General features: G+C 40.0%; 1 protein-coding gene across 1 annotated transcript in view; it reads left to right on the top strand.

Annotated features, from left to right (window-relative positions):
* ANO2 (anoctamin 2) overlaps positions 1 to 19,682 on the top strand; it is a 536,951-nt gene that overhangs the window by 104,351 nt on the left and 412,918 nt on the right. Inside the window, exon 3 of the mRNA XM_036759072.1 lies at positions 1,274 to 1,372. Within this exon, the coding sequence (XP_036614967.1) occupies positions 1,274 to 1,372 (99 nt within the window). The remainder of the gene's footprint in view (positions 1 to 1,273; positions 1,373 to 19,682) is intronic.

Raw genomic sequence — 19,682 nt, 5'->3', positions numbered from 1 at the left:
GGTGCATACTGACTAGTCTGTATCATGCAGATGGAACATATCCCACAGATGCATTGAAAATTCCATGTGATATGTTCCATCCGTAATACTGCTTAAAAACATCAAAGAAAATTAACATCAATGAGGTTATTTACTAGTGATAGAATTAAAAAAATCTAATACGTGTTCCATGTAAATTATTGTTTTATTTTTTTGTTCGTGAAAGTTAAAACCCACAGGCGAGCCACATAAAATCACACTGCGGGCCACATGTGGTTCTTGGGCTGTATTTTGGACAGCCCTGAACTAGGTTATGGATTATAGGTCTGTTGTCTGATAATGCTTAAGTAAGTTATCACTGGAAGATGTGACACCTGGTGATGCCTTTGTTGGCTGTGGCTATTTATACTTACTAAAGTGCTTTTGTTGCCCATGGTTACTTACATTCACTAAGGTGCAGAGGGGTTATAATGTACTTTGGTGTAAGGGTGGTCCCCTTGATGAAATCACAGATACAGGTTCATATGCATTTTTATTTCACTCAAATTAAGCCCATTTTGACAGAGAGGAATTAAAATGTGCTTTGTTATGTAACCCTATGACCCAGAAGTGAAGCCCTGGGTTTCCATTGACCTGAGTCAATTTTGGAGGAAGGCAGGGGAACTTGTAAATGAATCTCTTTAGTTGGCTCATTTTTGCCTTTAGTTATTACCTTGGGAGATAGTGGATGAGTTCTCAACCTCCAGAAACTTTCAAGTGCAGTCTGGCTGTATTGTAAAGGGGGTTCCTCTTCAGATACAGGTGACACAGGATGACCTTCGATATCCCTTCTTTTCACAAAGGTTCAAATCCTGGCTTTTTTTCTTACGTGCACTTACTTGCTGGTGTGACCCTAAACTACTCTTTTAATGCCTTTCAGTTTCTCTTTTCCAATCTACAACATGAGAGGCTGGTGCTGAATCATATCTAGGATCCCTTCTGGCTCTAAATCTTGCGACTGGAATGTTAGTGCTTGTAAGGAACCTTAGAAATAATCTGGTCCAGCACCTTCATTTTACTGTTGAGGAAAGTGAGATTCACAAATGTGAATTGACTTGCCTGTGGTCTCCCAGCAAGTTATTCACAGATCCAGGACTAGAAAATAGGTCTCCTGGTTCCCAGACCACTGAATTTTTTTTCCCTCACTGAACTACATCCAAGTTTTAGTTCTAGGCTTCTGAAATGGAAGGCTGGGATTTTAAGCTTAAGCACCTGTTCGTGTTCACGTTGTTGTTTCCTCTCCTGTGCATTACAGACCAAGAGCCAGGGGTCCAGCTTTGTCCGGATACACGCCCCATGGCAGGTGCTGACCCGAGAGGCCGAATTCCTGAAGATCAAAGTCCCCACCAAAAAAGTAAGTGTGGCAGGCTTCTAGGCTGAGAAGGCTCAGGGGCTGGAGAGAGAGGGGGAGGGTTGAGGTTTGTCAAATGAGGCAGGTGGGATGTGGGCTTTGTGGAATTAAACTCATACTCATGGCTCTGGGGACATGGAGTATGTTGCCCTGCTTGGGGAGTATGGGTGGAGTCTTCTTCCCAGATGCCTGTTGACTGGTATACCAGAAGCTAGTGGCAAGGAATATCTTGAGTCCTTTGTCACTATGCTGGGCTCTCTCCTGGAGGCAAGAAGAGGACCTGCCATGGACCTGTGCTTGTGATGAAGCCAAAAACATTGAACTGTCCCTCTCCTTTCCTCTTTGGGCCTTCCGCATTGCTACCTGCTTCTCTGGGAAGCTGGACACTAGAATGAGGGTGGTACAGGCTGCTGTTCTCTTTGGCTTAAGTCTTCCTAACAGAGATCCCCATCATCCATACCCTTTTCAATCACATGGGCCACCAAATACCAAGAGTAGGCCTCACGTATAAGAAGAGACTTGTTCAGAGGGGAACCAATATGCTAATTAAGTATTATTGAGTATGAGGGTCTGTCAGTAGTAGCTTTTAAGAATTTTTACCATAGGAAGGGGACATCTTATTTGAGCAGCGTTCCCTTTACGGGTGAAATCATAGGTCCTATTCCTTCTCCCATAATCATAATCTTCAACATCATGACACCACCATAATCATAATCATTATGATCAACATCGCTATCGCTACTCTGAATCTCACCCTTGCCACCACTATCACTATGATCACCCACATCTCCTTCACCATTGTCCCCACCATTATCCTCACCCTCATCACTGTCATCACAGTCACCACTGGGATTGTCACTATTTGTACCATCACCATTATCAAGAAGCATTCTTTCCTCATACATGGTACAGTGGTAGGTACTTTGCAAAAAAAAAAAAATTAGAAAGACATGACTCCTGTCCTTAGGTATTAACTATTCAAAACAGACAATGCTGTACTCTGCCAAAATATAGAGAAGGGAGAGATATGAATAGTCACTATTGGAGAAGTACATAAATAGATGATATACTTGAAGTATCAGTTTTTTGGGGTGAGGGAAAGGATTAATGTCAAATTTTGTCAAAATGTCAAAAATTAACCTTTTAATTGCAACCTTAGTGTTTTTGGTTACTCAATGCATTCCTCTCTCTATTGCCTTTTAATTGACTACTAGTCACTCCAATATTGGAATCTTTATTCTTAAGCTGGCTTCCATCTCTACTTCCCCTCAACCAAGATTTCTTTGGTCATATTGTCCCTATAGAGGGCCTCCTGCTACTTATATTTGGTAGTCGTTCTGTTTTGCTCATATTTTTCCCTTTATGCTCCTCTGTTTATATCAATGTCTGATTTTCTTTTTTGTCACTCACTTTTTTCTCTTTTGTATTCTTTTTACCTGTCTGCTGGCCTCTCCTCCAAAAGAAGGTGAGCAAATCTCTGGCTACAACATCCTGGTTTCTCAGGATGATCCTTTGAGTAGATGTATGTATGTGTGTGTGTGTAGACCCAGCATTGTGTTCTCTGTCTTTTCTATCCCTCCCCTGTCTCCAACAGTATTCTCTTCTCCTTTTCCCTCTCTTCTTCCCCTTCTTTGCCTGCTCTTTCCTCACTTCCCTTCTCCTTCCTTTCCAGCTTCCTTTCTTTACTCACCTCTGCTACTTCCGCATTCCTCCCTTTCTCAATCCCTTTGTGCTCCCAAATGGCTTTTTTCTGCCAGAATAATGGGGTCATGACTTCCCTGATGCTTCAGTTAGACACCAGTCTGTAATGAAATGTTCGTTGTATCAGGCATGCTAGAGTTTATAATTTATAGCTTAGGTATTGTTTAAACTTTTACGTAGCCTATAATCAAGATGCTTAGGATAATTAGCATATTTGTTAAATTGTCATGTCTTGCTGTTTTTCTCACTCGTCTTTGTTTTTCTTTTCTATTTTCCCAACCAAATCCTTCTCCATCCTCCATGCCCCCATATATACTCTGTGCCATTATGATTGATTACTACAAATTGTATATTTGAATGTACTTGGTGTCAAGAAACAGAGATAGGTAAACTGATTCAAAGAAGGTTTCATGAATGAATGAACAAATGAATGAATTAAAAAAAGTGCTTATTGTGTATCAAGCACTGTGCTAAGTGCTAGGGATATAAAGAGAAAAAAAGAAAAAAAATAAGCCATGATAATCCATGCTCACAAGAAGTTTACCCCCTCAGTTATACAAGACTCTGTGTGTGTGTGTGTGTGTGTGTGTGTATTAGAGTTTAACTGCAGGTTACATAGAATGGTCCAGAAGTGCTTAGGGTTGGGCCCATAGATCCACAGGGATGGATGAATTTATGACTTGACTCTTGAGGTCATGTGCATAGGTGTGCTTAAATTATTTATATAATCTTTTTTTTTTCTGGGTCCTGCTCAGACCCAGGTATACCTTGAATATGGCCTCTGATACATGGTCACTATGGTGTATGCCTCTACCCAAAGATCCCTGACAATGTTGGTATCTGGCTTATGTCTCCCACAAAATCTTTCTGGCCCACATCTCCACCCAGGGAAATCCTAAATATTCAGCATCTGGCTCATTTTGTTTCCTTCCCATACTATTCTGAGTTCTCCAGAAAATATTCAGGCTAAGAAGACATTAAGTATGCGACAGATTTTTATTTAACCCAACAACAACAAAAAGAACAGGGCTCTGGATCATCATTAGAACTTTCCTCTCCCCTCTGGTAGGTCTCACCTTTCCTTGGGACTTATACAGTCCATATCACTCACAGTATCATCAAAAAAGGAGTTATGTACAAGTTGTTTCTCTGTGCATGTAGTTCCTGGTAGTAGGAAACCTTCTTCCCCTTTGGGTCTTTGTGCTAAGTACTAGGGATAAAAAGAGAAAAAAATTCTCTGCCTCACCCAGACTAAAAGAGCTGACCTAAGGCTACAACCCTAACCTTAACCCTTCCTTCTCTCATGGGAGCTCCAATTCTCCATCCCATCTTCAGGTGATCTCTAGAATCCTTGCCTCTTATTAAAGCTCCATCTCTCCTGTCTCAGACCTTGGGTTCTATCTCTTTTTTTCTAGTTCCATCTGGTACTGGTTTCTCAGTTCATGTGGTTCTCTCTAGAGGAATACATACTGGCTGGTCTCTAGCTCCATTTGTGGTATAATATTTTCAAGTCTTATTTTCATAGGCTATGTATCCTCAATCAATACTAGGAGTCTCTTGTGAACAAGGGGTGAAAGGGGCTTAGACAAATAAGCAAGGAGGAATTTTCCTACTTGATACTACATTAGAGCTATATATCACTAAGGATGTAGTGGGTGTGCTGGAATTTATGTCTCCATTCTCTTCAAAGGACATACTTTCAGAAATTTCCTCTCTAGTCTGTTCTCTGTTTCTATACTGCTCTTTGTGTTTCTGTCTATTTCAGTAGTTTTAGGATTTCATGATTTGGAGTTTTCCTAGCAACTTGTGGTTCTACATAGTAGGTTTTTTTTATCAAATGTATCTACCCTGAGCACTAAAGCCTCAAGTAAGCAGGTAAACAGATCTGGCAGAGAGGCAGGGGAAGAAAATATAGATGTCTCTTCCAGGGACTGGTCTTGGTGCCAGTAGCATTCATATTGTCTTTAATGATCACAGTTAAGTCCATCGTGTCCAGAGATGACATGAATGCCAGAACAGGGGTGGGTAAGGTCAGGGTAGGAGGATAGAGGAGGAATTAAGAGCAACATACAGGCTGGCAGAGGTTGGGGCCTTAAGTCATTGACTTCTAGAGAAATTGGGAAATGGGAAGGAAATCACAAAATGGAGATCTCAGACCTTGACAAATTTGAAGTAACGTGTCCAGAGTCACAGTTTGAAACACAGAAATTAACCAGGAGGGAGAAAGTTGGAAGGAAGTGATTATTTTCCAAAAATAACAAGAGAGGAGCCAGCATTTTGTTAGGGATATTCAGCAACTATGTGCAGGAAAGAGGCAGGAAGACCCTGCCACTGGCTTTCTGAGTCCACTGCCTCCCAAGCTAATGTGAAGCTTGTTGGGAGAGGGTGGGTGGGGTCTTTGTACTGTCTTTGTTCCAAGAAGTCCCACCTTTTGGACTTTAGTTAGCATCATCTCTGTTTCAATCCCCTTTCTAGGGCTATTTCTCTGCTCTTCTTTCTCCCCTCTCTACATACTTCCCTCTTGACAGTCTTATATATTGCCATTACTTTAACCATCACCCCTGTGCATGACTCCCAGTCTCTGTCCCTGGCTCTGATCTCTCTTCTGAACTCAAGACTTGGGTTTCTAGTAATTTCCTGGGTGTATCCACTTGGGTGCCCTATCACCCCCTCAAGGTCAACATGTCTAAAACTAAACTTACCATTTCCCCCATAAAACCAGCTCTTCCCCATTTCTGATAATGGCGCCATTACTCTTCCAGTCACCCTGGCTTGTAACCTTTGAGTCATCTTGGATCTTTCCTCATCCAATCAGTTCTACTTCCCATAATATTGCTTTTATCCGTCTTCTCTTTTTCAGCTCCTTGAAGAGCAGAATCATCATTAATTGACATCAATCTTTGTGCCTCCTTCAACACCTAGCATATAGTAAACATTCTGTAAAGGTTTGTTGAATGAGTAAATGATAAAAAACAACCACCCAGTTATCCACAGCACCTTTCTCTCTATAGCACATTTTATTCCCAACTCTCTTATGATCATACTTCTTGATTATGCATCCCTGCCTCCATTGTCTTCTCACTGATCCTCTTCTCAACCCCCTCCATTCATGATCCTTGTCTTCCCATTTTCCTCAGAACGTTCTACTGAAGGAGGTCAGTGGTCACATCCAGAAGTCTCTTTTTGGTTTTTATTGTCCTTGCTCTTTCTACATTTTAACATTCTAGGGATTTTCTGGACATATCCACAAGGTCAATGTGTCTAAAACTAATCTCTTCTTCGACCTTTTCTTTTTCATCTTTTCCCTCTTGCACGAGACTGTCTCTTCCCTTGGTATCTGTTTTGATGGGCTTTGTCTGAGTGCATTCTTCTCTGTGGCAGGCGAGTGTGGTTTAGAGAAAAGGGGACTTAACTTGGTATCAAAAGATTCCAAAATTTTTTTGAGCTTCAGTTTCTTCATCTGTAAAATGTGGATAATAATACCCCACAGACTCTCTCACAATGAGGAAATGCTACGAAAATGAGATCTATTATGACAGAGACAGAGGGAACATAGAGGCCATAAAAAGAAATGAAGAGGGGACAGTTAGTTTTGCTCACTGCTACGAATTCTCTTGTAAGGGCATTTATTTTACCAACTTAAGTAAAACCTTCAATAAAATCCAGATTTGACTAAACTGAAGATTTGTGAACATTTGTCAAGGGCTTTGACAAAATTTCCCTTTGCATAACCTATTTCCTAGATAATTAGTAACAATATAGGGCAACTAGGTGACAGTTAGCCCTGTTTGCCTCAGTTTCTTCATGTGTAAGATGAGCTTGGATAAGGAAATGGACAGTATCTTTGCTGAGAAAATCCAAAAAGGGTCATGAAGAGTTGGATGTGACTGAAACAACAAAGGACAATTTAGCCAAGTACAAACAATGCAGAGGCTACTTATGATTATAAATGCACTTAACTTTAATTTATTCTTGATTTCATACAAATAAATGCTAATTGACAGGGAATATTTGTTGAACAATTTCCAGGGGAAGTATGTAATAAAATTGCATTTTTAAACTAAATATATTATTCTTTGAACCTTTTTACACATGCCTTTTCTTCCTTCATAGTCAGGAATCATTGTTTTTTTTAAATTATGTGCAAACCCTCTAATTTTACCTTTTTTATACCATGTGGGGGTCTGTAGTGTCCCTGAAGGATAGTGTAGAAGAAAGGACAGTTTTTGCCTATTCTTTTTTCCTAAGTTTCTCTGTTCCAAAGTGTACATCTGAATCCATGATAGAAAAGTAGACCTGGCCCTTTAAATCTACACAGAGCCAGGTCTATGTCCCAGAAATTAACAGAGAGGCTAAGAACAGATGGCCCTAGAAATGTTTGTTCAGGGATCTCCTTTACAGAGGCCATGGGGTTTATAAACATAACTGCAAGGCTTCATGGGAGAGATCTGCTTCAGAGTAATCATGGTGCCTGGCGGGAAAAGTGACTCAAGCCATAGAAGCCTGGGAGGGCAGAATTGGAGGACTAGATATTATCTAAGGTTCATACCAGTGTTAACATTTTATGATTCTGTGACTTGTAGGCATCTGGGTCAATGGAGAAGAATCAGGGATCGGGGAACCCAAAGTGTACAGCAAGGGCAAGTGAGTTCTAATTCTGGCTTTGCCCTTGATAAGTAAGTGACGACTTATTCTGTATACATGTAGATAATGTTCCAGTCAGCCAGGTGGCACAGTGGATAGAACACAGGGCACAGAGTGAGGAAGACCTTGGTTCAAATCCAGCCTCAGACACTTACTAGCTGTGTGACCCAGGGCAAGTCAGTTCTAGTATCTTTGCCAAGACAATCCCATGAACAGTGTAGTCCACAGGATCACGGAGAGTTGGACCTGATTGAATGACTGAACAATAAGTATATTTTAACTGCTCGGTCTTGTTGGCTAGAATTAGACCTCACAATGTAAAACTGAAATCTTTTTGCACCATGTAAAGATAGGGGTAAGTGGCATTCTCACTGAGCTCCTTGTTTTATTTTCTTGGATATACTCAGAGAGAAGGGAATGGGAAATGCTTGTTGAATGCATGGAGGGAATAGAATTTCCTAACACATATATGTCCTAGCTCAAAGACTAGTGTCAAAAGTAGAGAAGAGGTGCTTAGCAAATTCATGTTTTGTATGCTTACATTTTTATTTCTGAGGATCATCACTAGTTTGAGTAAAAGCTCTTGCCTTGGTTAAATCCATCAGTTCCTGGAGATAAAATAGCATTTTTATAAGCAGATCTGAATTTTATATGTAATACATCCTGGGTCTATCAGGAAGAATTTTGTGCAGCAGAGCCGGGACCATCAGATAAAGAATTCTCACAAACAGCTCCAAGTAAAACAGTAAGTGTAAACAGAACCTCAATTCACAAGAATGCTGATTTTTCTTCTGATTCTGACGTTGGAAACAACAGCCTGCCAGGCTAATATTTCTGGTCTTCTTTTCTCCTTAGCTGTATTTCTCAGCTAAAAGCCACTTCCAGACTGCTGTAATTGCTTGTAATGCATTTCACCTGTTCCATACGTTACCTATTGACGTTTCCTAATTAAAGTACTATAATCCTATTTGTAGATCAGACTAGAAAATGCTGTTTATATCTATGGCTAACCCTCTAGCTTTTTGTGATCTGGTAGATGCTTTGTTTTAAAACAAGACAGCATTTCAGAACTTTTCCTGCATTCTTGAACTTTGGAAAGAAATGGGCTCCTGGGCTTCATGCTGCATTTAGGTGCTTAATCTTATGTATGTAGATATGAATATTAAAACCAAATTCATAGGATCATGGAATTTGCAACTAGAAGAGGACTTAGAAGTCATCTTCCTCAGAGGTGTAAACTTATTTATCCCCTAAGGTCTCCCCTCCAGAGGAAGAAAGCATTTTCAGAAGCTTTCACTTCCCTCTATCCATGTCAGGTAGAAAACAGTAATCCTTTCTACCAGGACAAATAATACTTATCCTTTTTTAAAGTAATAAATTAATTTTTTCAATTAACAAGTATGAATTTTCTATTTGCCCTCCATACCACTCCCTAAATAAAAACAAAATCATCATAACAAATATGCATAGAAAAATAAAAAAAATCCCACATATACCGTCCAAAAATAGATGATGTCTCATTCTTCCTACTCATCCTTAAAGGCCTGGTTCAATGCCATACTTCTCCATTCAGCCTTTCTTACTATTTACTTACTACTACTGTCTTCTATGAGCACCTGTTATACTGTGGTTTTCAGCTGTATCCACCTCTCCATGACCCCATTTGGGGTTTTCTTGGCAAAGATGCTAATGGTTTTCCATTTCCTTTTCCAGTTCATTTGACAGATTTGAGGAAACTGAGGCAAACCCAATTGAGTGACTCACCCAGGGTGACACAGCTAGTAAGTGTCTGAGGACAGATTTGAACTCAGTCTTTCTGGCTCCAGGCCCAGCACTCTATCCACTGTGACACCTAGCTGGTCTAGTTGTACTTATATTCAGCATGACACCATCAAGTGTTTTGTTGTCCTCTGTAACTTTAGGGGTGCTGGTCCTTCCCCCTCTACCACAGTGTTAGTTCTATTGTAGCTCTCATAGCTCTTAGTACAGGCAGCTGTTCAACAAATGCTTACCAATTGGGTAACTGAACAAATAATTGATATCAAGATCAATTCATAAGTTTATTTTATAAGTATTATACCTCCATCCAATATTCCCTGCTCCTCTTTCACAAATGTTTATTGACGACATGTTTTGGATCACATTGTCGGTTGAGTGGAAAAGCCCTAAATTGGAAATGAGACCCGCGTACTTGTTTGTAACTGTTTTTTTTGTGTATGTCACCTGTCTTCATTTCTCCATCTATAAAATGACGGTATTAGTGTTGATGCAATTTAGGGTTTCTTCAGTCTTTAAAATGCTAATGCTAACTGAAGCCACTCTGGTCACCAAAAAGTAGCACATGTAGGGAGAAATTCCTCAATTTTATGAAGGCCGGAGAACATATGAATTCTTCCTTTTGGTGCTGCCTATCTAGTTAATAAATAGTCAATAGACATTCATTAAGCAGCTGCTATGTGCCAGGCACTGTGCTAAGCACTGGGGATACAAAGAAAGGCAAAAGATAATTCCTTCATCTTTCATTCTCAAAGAGGACCAATGACATTTGGAAGGTGATATCTTGACTTGCAAGTGCATTGGATTTAAGCGAGGCAGGGCTGTGCAAAGTCATCAGCCTCACTCTCTTCTCCAGAGTTATCAGAGTTCAGTGTCAAGATATAGGTCAAGATGACTGGCAACGGCCCCTTCAGGGAGCTTACAATCTAATGGGAGAAGACAACGCATAGAAAGCAGGTAGGCTGTGGAGTGGTATCCTTTAGTCTTGGTGAGAAATGATCTAAGGAGGTGTGAATTCAGAGTCAATTTCCTCTTAGAAAATGAGTTTCTGGAGATCATGAGGTCCAGGAGGTTACCCTGGTGGGAAATGATGAGGCGAATCGCTGAGTATGCTCCTTAAGTGGCATCTACTCAGTCCTCACATCACCTCTTTCTAAAAGGACTAATTTTCATTATTATTTTCTTTTTTCAATAGAACAAATAATGTTGTTTTTTTTCATACAAGGCTGGCTGTGGCTGGGGGCTTTTCCCTTGTTGTCCCGGTACAGCCAATCCCAAACATTTGTTTTTAATGGAGAAGCAGTGGAAAGGGCCCAGACTATGTTTTATATCTTTAAAGATTTTATAGGTGCATGCATTCTGACTGCCATTTAAATAGGGTGGAAAGAATGCAGATTGTTTTGGGTTCTCTTTTTTTTTTTTGGTTTTCTTTAATGGTTCTTCCCTAAAAGTCAAGTAAAGTTTGTTGAGCATAAGGGGGAGGAGAGATGGTCAAAGGAACAAAATTGACAAACAGACTCAGCCATGTATTTTAATACCCCTTCACATATAAGAATTAACTTCAAGTGGATTTTGTTTTAATTATTTTCATTTAATTTATTAATGAATTATTTTTAATTATTCTTTATGTTCTCCACTTTACCACATTCTTTATATTCATCATATCTTACAGTGCAGTAGTTTTCCATTATATTCGTTTATCACTTTGTTTAGCCATTACTTTTTAGTGGACAAAAAACAAAGCGGATTTTGTTTCTAGCTCTTTGCTACTATAAAAAATGCTAATATAAATATTTTTATGTATATGGGGTTTTCTTTCTATTTTTACCTAACAATGCTATCTGCAAGTGAAACGGTATAGATGTTTTAGTTACTTTCTTAGCATCATTCCTAACTGCTTTCTAGAATCTTAAAGTCAATTCATAATTCCACTAACAATGCATTAGAGTGTCTGGTCTTGCCACAATCCTTCCAACATGGACTATTCCTATTTTATGTCATTTAATGATTTTCTGGCTGCAAGGTTTGAAACCTCAGAGTTGCTTTGATTTGCATCCTTGAAAGACTTAAAAATAGTTATTTATTCATGCTTTTTTGTTTTTATACCACAAACTGTTTCACAGTATTATGAGGGAGACAATTTTATCAAGTTAAAAGGAAGGACTTATTGAAATATCTATCTATCTATCTATCTATACCAAAAAGAAATAGTGGAGATCACAGATCACAAAAGGAAACAATAGCTAGCATTTATATAACATTTTAAGATTTGCAAAGTATTGTACATGTTGTCTCATTTGATCCTTACAACAACCCTGTGGGGTTAGTGTTCTGTTATCTCCTTTTTACAGATGAGGAAACTGAGGCTTAGAGAGGTAAAATCACTTGCCAAATTCACACAATTACTAAGTGTCTGAGGCAGGACTTGAATTCAGGTCTTCCTGACTCTAAGTCCAACCCATGGTGCCAAGGCTTTTGTATTCATAAAACTAGTGCAAATAGATCAAGAATTAAAACCGAATGGCAAGCAATTTCTTTTCTCCAAATATCTTAGATTTAAAAAAAAATCATTATTCAAGATATATAGGAAAGTGTTTCAAGTAAATGACTGAGAATTATTTCTCCATAGCCAAGTAGTTAAAGGCTACATAAAAACTGATTTTCAAAAGGATGGCTAATCATAAACATATGAAACAATGCTCCAAATCCCTAATAAGAGAATCGCAAATGAAAATAACTCTGAGATTTCAATTCACATTCGTCAAATTGGCAAAGATGATAAAAGACAGCAATAGTGCAGGAAGGGTTGTGGGAATACAGGCACACTGCTCCTGTAGTTATGAATTGGTCCAGTGGTTCTGAAGAATAATTTGGAATGATTTGAAAACAGTTACCCAATTGCACATCTTGTTTGACCTAGCAATTCTACTATGGGACATGTACTCCGTGAGGTTAGAGACAGAAAGAAACATCCCAAATGTACCAAAGGAACTTTTTGCAGTAGCAAGAAAAAAAAGGAAGATTTGTATGAATTAATTCAAAGCAAAGATGGTGGACAACATGACTATAAAAATGTGGATGGAAATAAAACTAAGGGGCAGTTGAACTCAGATTAAAGGCAATGACTAATAATGGTTTCAGAGATCAGAAGGTGAAATAATCTTTCTCCTCTCGGTAGAGTAATTGGGTTGAAAATTTTACGTGCCTTTTCAAATGTGAATTCCATGTCCACTGATTTTACTTTACCGTATTTCTTCATTTGAGGCCTCTAACAAGGCAATCTAGTTGGGTAACTCAGCTTGACCTCTCCCTTTCCTTCTCCTATCCAAAGGGAGGCAAATTTTAATGGGCAGAGGCTCCCCAGTTAACTTGGGCTTTCCTTCCTTCCTTCCTTCCTTCCTTCCTTCCTTCCTTCCTTCCTTCCTTCCTTCCTTCCTTCCTTCCTTCCTTCCTTCCTTCCTTCCTTCCCATTTCACTCTGAAGCTCATAGATTGGACCACAATAGGTCCGTGCCCAAGCTTTACATAATGCCTACAATTTGGGCCCTTCTGGCTCAGAGTGAATATCAATGGTAACTATTTCTCTTTTGACTACCCCTTTTCACTTCTTGAAGAGGACTATTCACTGAATGGGTGTTGCCTCACTCAAAGTGAGAACCTGAAAAGATCTTAGCCTAAAAGGGCCAGGGTCTCCCAATGCATCCTGGGCCATCTCCAGTCATCCTGGTGAATATCAGGCCACTGGACCCAGATGGCTCTGAAGGAGAAAGTAAGGCTGGTGACTTTGCACAGCCCTCCACTCAAATCAAAGTCATTAAAGTCAACTTCAAGTCATGTCATCATTTCCCTGATGTCATGGTCCTCTTCAAAAATGAAGAAAAAAACACAACCCGAGGTGTCCCTGTGCCTCATAGGTCCAGTGCCATAATTACAGTACTATTGGCCGTAGCCTTTCTGAATTCTATGCCTGTTTCCTGCAAACCCAAAATCTCTGGATCCTTCTTCTCAGTAGCCAGTGCTGCCATTTCTAAATGAAGAGGAGCCGTAAGTGGGACTCAGAGGGCCCCATGTATTTAGATTTTAAAGGCAGGAGGACAGGTACTAACATTTTTGCTTTCAGACAGGGCTTTGAAGGCAAATGGGTGGAAGCTGCAGAAGAACTGATTTAATTTGTCTAAAAGTGCAGTGAGCTGCTTTGAGGAGGTATAGCTTTCTCCATATTGGAAATCTTCAAGTAAAGGCTGCAGGGCCTCTTATTGGGGATGTAGAAGAGATTCTTAGTTAAGTTGGACTGGAAGGTCTCTGAGATCCCTTCTAATTCTTTTTTTTTTTGAGGGGTGAAGACAAGGCAATTGGGGTTAAAAGACTTGCCCAAGGTCACACAGCTAGTATGTGTCAAGTGTCTGAGGTCTGATTTGAACCCAGGTCCTCCTGATTCCAGGCCCGATGCTCTACTCACTGCACCACCTAACTGCCCCGTCCCTTCTAATTCTTGAGTTCTTCTTATTCTGTAAATATGTTCTTTTGGCCCATAGGCACTGAATCTTTAAAACAATGCAACTGAATGTAACTTAGAGCAATATAATTGAACAAGAAATAACTTTGCATTTGTGTGCATGTGACTTTGTTTTGACTCTTTAAAAAGTAAATGCTACTTAGAACTTAAGGGAAAGAAGACTTTGATTTCCAAAAGTTGGAGCTTATTAGCCCAGGAGGACCTGGCCAGTTTTGTTTCTTTAATCCCCCTGGATATGTTACCACATTAGGATCCTATAGTTATGCCAGCATGGCACAGTGGAGTGAACACTGGGCTTCAGAGTCAGATGTTGTTGTCTGGACGTTTTTCAGTCATGTCTGACTCTTTGTGACCGTTTGAGGTTTTCTTGGCAAAGATCCTCCAATGGTTTGCTATCTCCTTCTCCAGCTCATTTTACAGACGAGAAACTGAAGACCTGTGTTCAAATGCTACCTCAGATACTAATTGTGTTACCTTGGGCACCTCACTTCACTTTCCTCGCCTTTAGTTTTGTCATCTGTAAAATGAGCATGTTGGACCAGATGGTCTCTGAAGTACCTTCCAGCCTATGATCTATCAGCCTGGGACCTCTGATTTGGCATAGACTCCAGACCGCTTATTAGGACTCATGGCATGGGTCTTAAGTACAGTGTGATACAGGAGCAAGACTACTGGCCTTGTAATCAGGAGACCTAAATACAAGTCACTGCCTGTGTCACTTCACGCCTATTTGAGCCTTCGTCTCCTCATCTTTAAAACAGAGATAGCTATTCTATCTATCTCACGAAGGAGCTAGGTGGGACCATAGCACACACAGCACCAGATACTGCATCAGGAAGACGAGTTTGAATCCTGCCCCAGGCACTAGCCCAGTGACCCCAGGCCAGTTATAACCTCTGTTTGCCTCTGTTTTCTACTCTGAAAAATGGGGATAATGATAGCATCTCCCAGGGCTGTTGTAAAGTGCTTAGCACAGTGCCAGGCACATAGTAGGCACTATATAAATATTAGCTATTATTATTATTGTTTGAATAGATTTGAAAATTGTCTGCAAACAGTAAAGTATGGTGCAAATGTAAAGGATTAAGTGTAATTTTGAATGTAGATACTGCTTTCTCAAGCCTTCCAGAGACTGGATCCCTAAGACACCCAGGGGCTACTGCTGTGCCAGTGGGGAACAGAGAAGGTGTCCTTCAGCCTGTATTCAGCTGTTATTATATCTCCCAGTGTGGGATTGTAGAGATGGGGGACAGAACAGATAAAATCAACGCTTCAAGTATTTGAGCACCTACTGTGTGCTCAGTGCTACGTCAACAGCTGTGCTGGATATACACAAAGATAAAATACAGTCTCTGCCTTCAAGGAATTTGCAATCTTTGTCAAGAAGGTGAAATCCACACAAAAGAATTAGAGCACAATAAAGGACCTTTGGATGTAGACTTTATAAATGTGATGAAAATCTAGAGCAGGAAAAGATCTCGTGGTCAGGGAAGGCTTCCTGGAAGAGGTGAGACTTGAGTTGGGCCATGAAGGATGGAGAAGATGTGAGTGGGCAGAAGGAGAAAAACAGACATTTTAGCATAAGCAAGAATGCAGGGGTAGGAATGGATATGGCATTTTAGAGGGACAATGTCAAGACAATGGGTGCTCTCCCTTTCTTCCAGTATCCTATATATCTATCTATAGCTATATATTTATATCTCTATGTGTAGATATATATATATACATATATATCTTATACACATATATCATATATATATATATATATATATATATATATATATATATATATATATATATATTCTATATATTTATTCCTTCTTGTCCAGGAGTGTTAAAATGCTTGCACTGCTGTTAAGTGGCCCTGCAAATACGGAGGCTCTTATATAAGAGTGGAAGAAGACTTAAAAAGAACTGTGTAGCACAATGGGAAAAGGTTTTGGAATAAGAGGATGTGAGTTCTAATCGTGGCTTTGTTACAGATGACACGGGTGCGAATCTAGACTTTCCGTGAGGAAAAACAAAATGGAACAAAACTTCCCAACTACTATTTGTTGTCGTTGAGTCATTTCAGTGAAGTCTGACTTTTTGTGACCCCTTCTGAGGTTTTCTTGGCAAAGAAACTGGAGCAGTATGCCATTTCCTTCTTCAGCTCATTTACAGAGAAGGAAATCGAGGCAAACAGGGTTAAGTAAGTGACTTGCCCAGGGTCACACAGCTAGTAAGTGATTGAGGCCATATTTGAACTAAGGTCTTTCTGACTCCAAGCCTGGTGCTTTATCCACTCAAAGCCTGGTGTCACCTGGCTGCCCTCTGTTCCCATAGTCCCCTAAAATACAAAAGGGTAGTGTGGTTTTGTAAAAACAGCGTCAGGAGTACTAAAACTCTAATTGATCTTAGCCTGGTGAGAAATGTAAGAACAGTAAAAAGGTGTTTTTTGGTTTTGTTTTTTGGATTTATCAAGGAGTGATACTGGATTATTGGGGTTGGACAATATAATAAAATAGACACTAGAATGAATGAAGGCAGAAATACTCAACTCTTTTTTGGTCTTGGATTTTCTTCTGGCAAGGAAAATGGACTAGAAAGGACAGAACAGAAATAGCTAATAGGAAGGTGTTACACAAGATAAAGAGATAATAAGAGACAATCTTCTTAGCCATCCTTGATGGGTTAAAATCATTAGTCACAGACAAGTTGTGTCCCAAGCTATTGAAAGAACTGGTGAATGTGATTGTTGAACCACTGTCAATGATCTTTGGATTCTCATGAAGAATGAGGGGGGAACCACAGGCCTGGAGAAGGTTCAATGGCATCCTGATTTTGAAGAAAGGGAACAGAATAGGGAATGTAAATTATGAGTACATGAGCTTAACCTCAGTTCTTGACATGATTCTAGAATATATGATTAAGGACATGGTCAGTGAACATTTAGAAAATCAAATGGTGATCACAGAGACAACACAACTTTATTAAAAATAGGGCATATGGGGGGGTGGAGCCAAGATGGCAGCTGGAAAGCAGGGATTTATGTGTGTTCCCCGCCAGGTCCCTCCAAACACCTATAAAAAATGGCTCTGAACAAATTCTAGAGCTGCAGAACCCACGAAATAGCAGAGAGAAGCAGGGCTCCAGCCCAGGACAGCCTGGATGGTCGCAGTATAAGGTCTATCACATGGACCTGGGAGCTGAGCGGAGTAGAGCCCGGCATGGGCCGCGCGGACCAACCAGACTGGGAGATGGGCGGAACAGGCCCTAGTGCCCTGAATTAGTGAGCTGTGGCAGTCACTAGACTTCTCAACCCACAAACACCAAAGACAACAGAGAAAGTTAGTGGGATAAGCTGCTGGGAGAGAGGGAAAGAACTACAGCTGTGGTTGCTTCCAGCCCCAGGTTCACCTGGTGGGAGGAATTAAATGGCGGATCTGAGCAGGAGTGCGGAACCTGCTTATGATCTGAGTCAGGTCCAGGTTGGCAGTTCTTGAGGAAGGAGGAGTGCTGGTGTGGCAGAGCTGGCTGTACAGAAATAGCTCTGAAAACAACAGCGCATCCCCCCAAGTTAGGGACAAAGTACTCTATACTCAAAAGCAGTCATACCCTGATGAAAAACTCAGGGATCAAGTAACTTGGCTAGGAACATGGCCAGGCAGCAAAAATGGACTCAGATTCAGACTCAGACTTTGAAATCTTTCTTTGGTGACAAAGAAGACCAAAACACACAGCCAGAAGAAGTCAACAAAGTCAAAGAGCCTACATCAAAAGCCTCCAAGAAAAACATGAACTGGTCTCAGGCCATGGAAAAGCTCAAAAAGGATTTGGAAAAGCAAGTTAGAGAAGTACAGGAAAAATTGGGAAGAGAAATGAGAATGATGTGAGAAAACCATGAAAAACAAGTCAATGACTTGCTAAAGGAGACCCAAAAAATAATGAAGAAAATAACACCTTAAAAATAGACAAACTCACATGGCAAAAGAGCTCCAAAAAGCCAATGAGGAGAAGAATGCCTTGAAAGGCAGACTTAGCCAAATGGAAAAGGAGGTCCAAAAGACCACTGAAGAAAATACTACCTTAAAATTAGATTGGAGCAAGTGGAAGCTAGTGACTTTATGAGAAATCAGGATATTATAAAACAGAACCAAAGGAATGAAAAAATGGAAGACAATGTGAAATATCTCATTGGAAAAACCACTGACCTGGAAAATAGATCCAGGAGAGATAATTTAAAAATTATTGGACTACCTGAAAGCCATGAACAAAAAAGAGCCTAGATATCATCTTTCAAGAAATTATCAAGGAGAACTACCCTGATATTCTAGAACCAGAGGGTAAAATAGAAATTGAAAGAATCCATCGATCGCCTCCTCAAATAGATCCCAAAAAGAAAACTCCTAGGAATATTGTTGCCAAATTCCAGAGCTCCCAGATCAAGGAGAAAATATTGCAAGCAGCCAGAAAGAAACAATTTGAGTATTGTGGAAACACAATCAGGATAATACAAGATCTAGCAGCTTGTACATTAAGGGAATGAAGGGCTTGGAATATGATATTCCAGAGGTCAATGGAGCTAGGATTAAAACAAAGAATCACCCACTCAGCAAAACTGAGTATCGTGCTCCAAGCCAAAATATGGATTTTCAACAAAATAGAGGACTTTCAAGCTTTCTCTGTGAAAAGACCAGTGCTGAATAGAAAATTCAAGACTCAAGAGAAGCATGAAAAGGTAAACAAGAAAGAGAAATCATAAGGGACTTATCAAAGTTGAACTGTTTTCTTTACATTCCTTCATGTAAAGATGATGTATATAATTCATGAGACCTCAGTATTAGGGTAACTGAAGGGAATATATATATATATATATATATATATATATATATATATATATATATATACACACACACACACACACACACATACATATGTATATGTATGGACAGAGGGCACAGGGTGAGTTGAATATGAAGGGATGATATCTAAAAAAAACAAATTAAGGGATGAGAGAGGAATATATCGAGAGAGGGAGAGAGGGAGGAAGAGAATGGGGTAAATTATCTCACATAAAAGTGGCAAGAAAAAGCAGTTCTGTAGGAAGGGAAGAGGGGGCAGGTGAAGGGAAGTGAGTGAATCTTGCTGTCATCAGAATTGACCTGAGGAGGGAATAATATACACACTCAGTTGGGTGTCTTACCTCACAGGAAAGAAGGAGGAAAGAGATAAAAAAAGGGGGGATGATAGAAGGGAGGGCAGATAGGGGGAGGAGGTAATCAAAAACAAACACTTTCGAAAAGGGGCAGGGTCAAGGGAGAAAATTGAATAGAAGATAGGATAGAAAGGAGCAAAATATAGTTAGTATTTCCCAGAATGAGTATTGTGGAAGGATTTTACATAATGATACACATGTGGCCTATGTGGAATTGTTTGCTTTCTTAGGGAGGGTGGGTTGGGAGGGAAGAGAGGAGAGAATTTGGAACTCAAAGTTTTAAAAACAGATGTTCAAAAGAGAAAGTTTTTGCATTCAACAAGGAAATAAAATATACAGGCAATGGGGCATAGAAATCTATCTTGCCCTGGGGCGGAGCCAAGATGGCGGCTGGTAAGCACGGTCTAGAGTGAGCTCCGTACCCGAGTCCCTCCAAAAACCTATAAAAATGGCTCTGAACCAATTCTAGAACGGCAGAAC

This window comes from Trichosurus vulpecula, chromosome 5, assembly GCF_011100635.1.
Source record: "Trichosurus vulpecula isolate mTriVul1 chromosome 5, mTriVul1.pri, whole genome shotgun sequence".
In the NCBI taxonomy this organism is placed as follows: domain Eukaryota; kingdom Metazoa; phylum Chordata; class Mammalia; order Diprotodontia; family Phalangeridae; genus Trichosurus; species Trichosurus vulpecula.
This window is presented reverse-complemented; position numbering and strand designations above follow the sequence as displayed.